The 9643-nt window shown below is 40.3% G+C and overlaps 1 protein-coding gene across 1 annotated transcript; it reads left to right on the forward strand.

The window, feature by feature from the left end:
* The first annotated feature begins 351 nt into the window (after positions 1-351).
* Positions 352-2927, forward strand: LOC147419949 (PHD finger protein ALFIN-LIKE 6-like). Its single transcript, XM_086505413.1, has 7 exons — positions 352-661; positions 736-838; positions 982-1014; positions 1140-1362; positions 1450-1579; positions 1680-1999; positions 2446-2927. Exons 2-7 carry the CDS (start codon positions 742-744, stop codon positions 2540-2542), a joined length of 900 nt encoding a protein of 299 aa, XP_086361539.1. The 5' UTR covers positions 352-661; positions 736-741; the 3' UTR covers positions 2543-2927.
* The last annotated feature ends 6716 nt before the right edge of the window (positions 2928-9643 follow it).

The raw sequence follows: 9643 nt of genomic DNA on the forward strand, positions 1-9643 counted from the left end.
GGTTTGAATTTTACCTCTTTGAGGTAAAGTTATTGGAGGGGAGGGAGGTAACTCAAAACCCTCCTCGTGTGGGGGGTACAGCCATGTCCATAATAGAACTATGCACTCCACTTTCCTTGGGGTGACAATGACAAAGGCTTAGATAATTCTATGTTTGAGCTTTGGTGTGACTACCACCTTCTTCTCATAAAACAAACACTTTTTGACACATTTGATTTGAACGTTGCGAACCAATGAAGCAATCATTCGTCTTGATCAGGTACTATGATTGAAATGTAAATTAAAGAGCTTAATGGGGGAATGCATGACAAGGACTAATGTTGAACCGAGTCGTATAAAAGAAATGTTTTACGTATAGAATAATAAGCAAGCGGCACCTCTATCACAGCAAGCACGTAGATCACTGCACGAGAATCCTTTCCTTTCTCACTGAGGGTTTGTCGACATTCTCTTCTAATGCTGCCATTGCAGAGCTTCGACTAGCTTCGACTAGGTCGCCTGTACCGAGCGGGCCTTCTGCGTTTGCGAGCTTTCTGCGTTTGCTCTACAGAAGCTGCTGAGCTGGCCGCAGCATAGCCTATAAGGTTCCAGCCCTCGCAATCTGTCTCCTCCTCCAGCGTTTGACACAGCCACCTCCTTCTTCACTTACATAAGTCTAAAGGTAGCATTGAGCAACCCAGGCCGCAGAAGCCCCTACTTCACTGTCGTCACTGCTGATCGTCCATTGTCCTCCAGATCGAAATGGCTGATGATGACCTACTTCTTCCCCGCACCGTCGAAGGTGTTTTCAGAGATTATCTAGGTCGTCGCACGGGCATTATCAAAGCTCTCACCACAGGTTCTCTCTCTCTCTCTCTCTCTCTCTCTCTCTCTCTCTCTGTGTTTTTCAGTTCCATTGTTGCGAGTCGCGACACAAGTTTAGCTATATACATCGTTAATTCTCATTTAAGTGCCTTCGTTAATCATGTTTAATGATTTCAGAGGTTGAGGAGTTTTACCACCAATGCGATCCAGGTAATGTGGTTTGAATATCTGCATCTTCTTGTAGGTTTCCTATGTGTGCCAATGTGTGTGCTTTGAGTCATAAATTCACTCACGATCTTGCCTATTTGATCTGACACAAGTCTAATTACTCACAGAAAGGGAGAATCAGTGTCTGTATGGCCTGCCTAATGAGACTTGGAAGGTAACGTTGCCGGAGGAGGAGGTTCCACCAGAACTCCCGGAACCAGCTTTAGGTGTAAACTTTGCGCGGGATGGCATGCTGCGTCGGGACTGGCTTGCTTTAGTGGCTGTTCACAGTGACGCGTGGCTCATGTCTGTCGCGTTTTTCCTCGGTGCACGGTTTGACAGAAAGGAAAGGTCTGACAGGCTTCTTCCAACGCTATAGAAATGCTTCAAACGAAACATCTGCTAAAATATATTCCGTTGATCGTGTTTTGTCTTCAGAAACAGTCTATTCCAGATGATCAACAACTTGCCGACAATCCTTGACGTTGTGGCGGGTAGAGTGAAGCCAGTCATGAAAGATGGAGCATTAAGTGTCAACAGCCCTCCAGCGAAGGCTCGCAAAAGGCCGGTAAGAGATCCCAGAAGTACTGATAATTCATAAGCTTTTGCCACATCTGCGACGTAGTCGCTAAGGCTGACTATAAAACGTTGTTACATGTATCTACCAGTTGCCGAAGCTTAGAAAAGCCCGAGCAGAAAAGGGCTACAGTACCGATGAGGAATCCATGGAAGACTCGTCTGATGCGTTTCTGGAAGAGGAATATCCGGAATCAGGTGAAGATGATGAGTACGATGATCAGGAGAACAGCATATGTGGCATCTGCGGTGGCAGATATGCTTCAAGTGAGTTCTGGATTTATTGTGACTGCTGCAAGAAATGGTTTCATGGCAAGTGTGTCAAAGTCACACCTGCAAGGGCAGAACATATGAAGACCTACAAATGTCCTCTTTGCATCCAGAAACGACCACGCCCCGTACTCACAGAAAGGTAGATTATCTCCTGGCTTTCGTTACTCCGAGTCCTTTAGGTATCTAGCGTTAGCGCTGATAAGCTTCGAATAGTCTAGTCGCTAGCATCAGCACGGATAAAACAAAATGCTGTGATAGAATGCGCACTGCTTCTGACTCCATTAGAATTGTCAAATCTTAGCATTTCTTATAGTCTTTTCAAATGCAGGCCTAGCTATACCTTGAGGCTTCAGCTGCTGCACGTAGACAAGCTTTATAGCTGCTTATTCAGTACTATGTATGAACACTCCTCCGGCGTGATTAATGAATAGACTTAAAACTTTATAGCTGCCGTTCGCTCCGCCGCTTAGCGTTAAACTACCTTACAAGTCAATCCCTCACACTCTTCATTTTTAGAACTTGATATAATTTGTTTGTGGTTAACTGATTCCGCTCTGAAACTGGTTAACTTTTCATGTATTGAAGTCGTGTATCGAGCGCAAAGCAGACAGGCAGTGGAGTGCCTGCCAACTCATTTCATCAGCCCAGTTCTACCGTTGCTGCCCGACTGTTTCGTGGCTAAAGCTAAATCTTGGAGAATGGAATCACAGACAAAGGAACTAAAGTACATGCTAAATACCCCGGCTAATAGTACAGATACTAACTTTCTACACCTTTATTTCTTCGCATCTCCGATGGCTTTGCCGCCCACAGCTAGTTGGCAGTATGATTAAACAAGTTTTATAAGCTTTCTAATAGTTGCTGTCGATCTCGGATCCAAGTAGAATGTCACGGTTCTTAATTTTTGCAGACTGCACAAGATAAATTGAAGTATAGTTTAATAGATGATCCTCTGACACGCGCCTCTGTATTCCATAGAGGCTTTGCATATAACTCTTTTCTCAAATACGAGAGGAATGCCTAATTGGTTTGATCTTAAATGAAACTTGAAGCTTAAATGATCCAGTGATTTTCTTCTTGCATGTGTGGCATTCTCAAACACTTGACCTCGCATTACATTCTCGGCAAGTGATCTAGTCATTGAATTGTAATTAACTTACCATGCCATTCATGCATGGACAATGTCCTTCCATAAAGTGAAAGAGACTACCCAAACGAAAGTTTATGTTGGTGACAAGGATGGTGTTATGATGGGTATAGTAAGCTAGTCAGTGATTGCTATTCGAAAACCGGGGTGCTCCTCCTGATGAGCAACACAGCCTATAGAATATCTCTCTTTCTATTTGACATGCTGTATGATCTAGAGGATTTCATGTTGAATTAGGGTTTACACTTATTTGAGCCTAGTGATCCGCGAATGGTCATTTTACTTTTATGCACTGCCATTTGAAGAGCGACAATATAAAAAACAATCAATGTCAATCATTTTGGTTGTATATAACCACCTTGATAGCTATTCTTTAAGTAATATCCACAATATAGCCATTGATGGTGAAACTTGAAAGCATAAATTACACTTTTGAAGGAAGGTCGTTGAGCGTGGGTAAAGCTCTTTCAAATGTATGCTAGTATTTGTCCTCAACAAGCGCTATCCTTGCTATGGTATTGAGCTCTCTCCGTGTTGTGTCTCCTAGAGTGCTTTCCTCGCAAAGTGTGCTTTAGCTAGCGACAAAGTCAACAAGCTCCAGGACGTCTAAATGAGGTTTAAATCCATCTCACTTGTAAAGACATTTCCAACCGGCTCATGTTAACTACGGAATGTCGCTGAATCTCTCAACACGTCAAATAATTTCCAACTAAAGGATGTCACTGACTATCTCAAGCGATTTCTCAAATTATGTAGTAGTTGCGCAATCAAGCTACCTTATATGCAGCCATTAATGTTTGTCCTCTGTACTCCGTGTCTACCTAATAGAGGCTACTAACTTCTCATCGTTTTCACTTATCAAACATAATAGAGAAAATAACAAGAAAATAGCAAGGTATCTAGGTTGGGCTATAAATATGATCAAGATAATTGACATGTTCTAGATAGCAAGGTATCTAGATTGGGCAATAAATATGATGAAGATAATTGACATGTCCTACCGAAGTTGAAGGAAGTGGTGTTGAGGTCATCTTGCGCTCTACATTCTAGTAGGTACTACACTTTTCATATTCAAGAATATCAAAGAGAGAAAATCTGAAGCATAATTTTTTTAAAGTTTTGTTGCTATGCAATCTAAGACTATTATACCAAAGAAAATACTTCTTGAATCTTTGGGATTAATGTCTTACTCATTTATTGGCCCGGTGGATCAACATTGACTATCCTCCTTACTAATTGACACCTCCTTTTGGGAGGTGGGATCAATCCAAAAGGAGGTGGGATCAATGGCTCACTATCCTTCCTTTCCCCGCCCCCCCCTCTCTTTTCTTGTGTGTGTGTGTGTGAGAAAGAAGCTATCACATCCATCACTTCTAACCATTACCCCCTTCCGTGTGGGGCACAACTGAGCAACTATGAAGGTTTGACACAATTGCAAACTGATCGGGAGACTAGAGTGGCAATTAATGCTTACAACACCTGCTTATGCGAAGAATCCCACAACCAGCGTGGCTCTTCCAAAGGTTAACACAATATGGTGTTACTTTGATACACCATAAGAAAGAGACTTTTTACAACTTTTAATCCTCATGGAGGGTTGGTCGATATGTATACCTAATGCATTGTAAGCCACATCACACATTTCAATTGATCAAAGAGGCTTTTCATTTCATAATTAGCATTACTCTCTTACATGTAGGTGAATATCTTGTTTGCACATGGAGCATTTTTAAAGCACAAGTATGGTTCATTCGTAGATGGAGCTGCCATAGAAGCGTGTAAAAATTCCAGGCATCGTAGCGCATGCCAATGGCAAGCAAGACACTGCCTTGTGGGATGGGAGCTCTTCTCATATAGCAAGATCCGTAGGGAGAGGCAAGGGGTTCTCTCCCACATCCATTTTCCTTTCCAAAACCTCCTCACACACAAGTATGATCGTGTTAGTAATGGAGCCACGAAGGGTAGGAGCTTGGTCTCAAGGGCATCTAGAGTGGAGTTGAGGGAAAAACTGGCATTGGCACACATCACAATCAAGCACTCATCCAGGCACTAGGCAAAGGATTTCTCTAGGTCATGCAGAAAAAGAAACACCTCCCCATCCACCACCATCGGCGAGGTAAACCGTGATACGTGAAAACACCTTTCATGAAGACTAGAGCTATATCGTTAGCCGTAAACGTTGTCTTGAATAAATGGGTCATTTTTGTAAGCATATCAACAACCACAAAAATAGAATCATATCCCAGAGATGTAGGAAGTCCTGCAATAAAATCCATGGATATGCATTCCCATTTTATTTGTGGAGCATCAATAGGTTGAAGCTTACCTAGGTATCAAACTCGTTCAACTTTAATATGTTGACATGTTAAACATCTTGTAGCATAGTTCAACACATCACGCTTTAGTCCTGGCCACAAAAGAAACTCTTTCTTACAGTAGAGTAAGTCTTAATGTATCTTGGATGTCCTGCTATAGGTATATCATGAGCTTCCTGTAATATATGAAGTTTTATTCCACCTTGATTTGGAATACAAAGACGGTTACCAAAGTAAATGTCATCACCTTCAACGTGGAAGCTTTTGATTTGCCTCTCTTGCTTCTTTGTGCGATTATTTAAGTTCATCAAGTACTGAATTTTTATGTAATAGGGGTCCTAAGTAATACCTTCTCGAATAAGGTCAATAAAAGAAGTAGTAGAAGTTGTGACAGCCGCTACAATACTCTTCTTGCTTAAAGCATCGGCCACAAGTTTTTCCTGCCAGGTGGCCGAAGAAACTCAAAGAAACTTTGGTGAATGCTCCAAAATCATATTCGCATAACAACTCCATCTATCTTAAGGTCATATATATGTGTGTATATATATATATATATATATATATACACACACACACACACACACACATATATATATACATATATATATATATATACATATATATATATACATACATATATATATATATGTATAGATATATATATGTATAGATATATATATATATATATAGATATATATATATATATATATATATATATATATATATATATATATATGTATGTATATATATATATGTATATGTATATATATATATATATATATATATATATATATATATATATATGTAGATGTATGTATATATATATGTATATATATGAATATAAATAAATAAATAAATAAATATAAATATATATATAAATATATATATATATATCTATATATGTATATATATATATATCTATACATATATATATATATGTATGTATATATATATAAATAAATATATACACACACACACACACACACACACACACACACACACACACACACACACACACACACACACACACACACATAGTATAGAGTGTAGTTTTATATATCCCCAATTAAGCGCTTTAAAACTAAAATGGACATTGTATATATCGAATATATGGTATTTAATTACATAGTATATAGAACTATACTAATATAATATAGTTATATTATACTATTGAATATATAGGTATATTCTATACTAGACATACTATACGTTTAGTTTATAGTTATATTATACTAATATAATATAGTGTTACATATATATTTATATGTATATATGGTATATATTTATATTGTATATTTATATAATATCATAGTACGTACATAATATAGAGTACATAGTATGTAACATTTAATGCACTAGTAACTTGTGTGTAGCGGAAATTGATAACATAGTGAGCATTTCATTAAGAACAAGTTCCTAATGAGCATTGATAGAGTACTTAATTTGGAAAAGCAACATAGAAATTTACACCTAGCTAATTTGGCATTGACAATACTTGAAAAGAGAGAGAGAAATAGAACAATTGACAAAAGTTAAGGACCAGATTTACATGGAGTTGGTCCCCCCTCCATAAAGGCTTTGTATTATAGCTTCTCCCATCAGAGGATACTTTTGTACATTACAATCTTTGTGTTCCTTGATAAAACTAGTTGATGTAATGAAGATGGAAGCTTCATACACCAAATTATTCTTTAAAAACACACCTAATGTCCCTAGCCTTAGTCCCAAGACCTCACACATCTTCAAAAATAGCGAGAGCTAGCAGGAAATGAGGATAGATTGAGAGGAAGAAGAGGTATCTTATGAGAAAGAAGTATTCTTCTCCCATAATCACTCTAATAGCATAGCTTAGCTTAGTAATTAGCATGGTAGAGGAGATGAGCATGACATTGAATCTTGGCTCTTGGTTGGATTTGCATCCCATAGCCAATAGTTTTTGGTGTAGGCCTCTACTTCTCAATGCTTGGAGAAGGAGATGGAGTTCTTCTTGTACACATGAGTCGTGTGTGTGTGTAGCAATGAGTTCAAGTAAAATGAAGACTTCTCTCTCATCTTGGTTGACCCCGCTTGGTGTTTTCTCATGTTGGCATCCCATTGGCCCTTGTAAAGCTTAGCCAATCATAAATTAGAAGCATAATTGATAGCCTTGTGAAATGTGTCCCCCTTTCCCCTCTTGTGAGAGCTTTAGGTAATCAAATAATTAAATTAAACTCTCATTGGACCTCTTAGTCTTCTGGCCAATAGGAATTAGGCAAGCCATTGGACTGTTGAATGCTCATTGGACCCCTTGGTAGACTGTCCAATAGTCTTCTAGGGAGCTTAATCTCTATTGGTTCTTTTATCAAGCATTTTTAAATTGATTAGACTAATTACTCTAGCCTAATTCTCATTGGTCCACCTTTATGGCCATCCAATAGGATTTGAGGGGAGGTTAGGGGCAACTGGCCTAGGAGCCTAACATGTGTCCAATATTCCCTTTGTGTAAAGGGGAAGCTTTGGAGTGTGTGTGTGTGTGTGTGTGTGTGTTTCTTTGTCATCCCCTACTCTCATGGCTCGCCCCCTCCCTGATAGGTATGTGGGAAGACTTTTTAGTCTTCCCATGACCATCCAATTTTCACCTATATTGGCCTTTGGACAATTGAATAAAAAAATAGGAACCTTAGCCTATGGAAGTCTTAATGGAGTTGAACCTTAGGTCTTTTAAGCCCCATTGAAGCACATTGCTCTTTTGCAGATTGTCCCCCTTTGGATCCCTGCAGAGACCGGTCTGGCAGCCTTACCAATATTCTAGCTGTTACTCCCTATTACTTCCCCATAATAAATGATCAGTTTCATGAGAAAATCATTTGGAAGAATTAGATATTAGTTTTTATGACATTACCTATCTCTTGAAATCATAGTCGTCCTTGACTATGAGGTAGAGAAGATAGAGCCTAGTTATTAGTCTGTTTGCTAGCGGGTAGAGAATCCCTATTTTACCCTATGACACTATTCCAGAATGGATGACTAGTCCATTTGGTGCTTGAGAGCCTTAGCTGCCCCACAAGCCTGTCTGCACATTAGTCCGTATCAATCTTCCATAGTAGAGTGACAAGCTCTATGACTATGAGGTAGAGAAGATAGAGCCTAGTTATTAGTCCGTTTGCTAGCGGGTAGAGAATCCCTATTTTACCCTACGACACTGTTCCAGAATGGATGACTAGTCCATTTGGTGCTTGAGAGCCTTAGCTGCCCCGCAAGCCTGTCTGCACATTAGTCTGTATCAATCTTCCATAGTAGAGTGACAAGCTTGTAAAGAATGAGGATGCAAGAGAGCTACACAAGACAAGAACAAAGCACAAAGCACAAAGCACACAGAGATGGAAAGCTTCTTCTTCTTCTTCACAGAAAAGAGAGTACAAAATGACTAAGTGCTAAAGCTGAAAAGTAGCACATATGTACATGCGGTCACTAAGTGTGAACTCGCTAGCAGCGTACTAGGCTGGCACTATAAGTGTAGTCCAGCTGTAGAATCACTGGCAGAGATCCTCCGTGTCGGTCACCTAACGCGCCAGTGAGTAAATGCCGTAAGCGGCCAAGACCCGTAGTGGATGCCAGCTCAAGGTGTAGAGCTCGACATCTCAACACTCCCCCTCGAGCTCTGCATGTCGCAGAGTCCAAGCATAGTCCGGAAACGTCGAAGCTTCTCAGCTCCGAGGGCCTTGGTAAAGATATCCGCTATCTGCTCCTCTGTGCTGACGTAGACCAAGTCGATGTCGCCCGCCAACACTCGCTCTCGAACGTAGTGGTAATGAACCTCTATGTGTTTGGTCCTGGCATGGAACAGTGGGTTCCTAGCCAACTGCATGCTGCTGAGGTTGTCACAATGGATGAAAATCTGCTGGTCCACCTGCACTCCCAAGTCCTCAAGTAATGTGCGTAGCCAAGCTACCTCGCACGCCGCAACTGCTGCACCTCTGTACTCGGCCTCTGTGCTCGATAAAGCAACCGTAGGCTGCTTTTTGCTGCTCCAAGTAACAGCAGCACTCCCAAAAGAGAACATGAAGCCACTCGTAGATCTCCTATCAACAATGCTACCTGCCCAATCTGCATCTGTATACCCATACAATGCTAATGGTGCATCTGCTGCATAGAAAAATGCGTAGTCAAGAGTACCTTGCACATACCTAAGTGTGCGTCGTACTCCATCCAAATGTGGCTTCCTCGGAAGTTGCATGAACTGACTCTCCAAGCCTACTGTGTAGCTCAAGTCTGGCCTCGTGATAGTCAAGTAGATTAGACTACCCACAATCTTCCTGTACATGTTGACATCCTCAACAAC

Source organism: Adiantum capillus-veneris, chromosome 29 (assembly GCF_014529385.1).
Source record: "Adiantum capillus-veneris isolate H3 chromosome 29, ASM1452938v2, whole genome shotgun sequence".
Lineage (NCBI taxonomy): Eukaryota > Viridiplantae > Streptophyta > Polypodiopsida > Polypodiales > Pteridaceae > Adiantum > Adiantum capillus-veneris.

Bases quoted from the DNA above. Each gene is read 5' to 3' on its own strand.
- LOC147419949 (XM_086505413.1), top strand. From the start codon at position 742: ATGGCTGATGATGACCTACTTCTTCCCCGCACCGTCGAAGGTGTTTTC. The intron at 1,580-1,679 runs GTAAGAGATCCC...TGTATCTACCAG, and splicing joins CGAAGGCTCGCAAAAGGCCG to TTGCCGAAGCTTAGAAAAGC. The intron at 2,000-2,445 runs GTAGATTATCTC...CATGTATTGAAG, and splicing joins CGCCCCGTACTCACAGAAAG to TCGTGTATCGAGCGCAAAGC.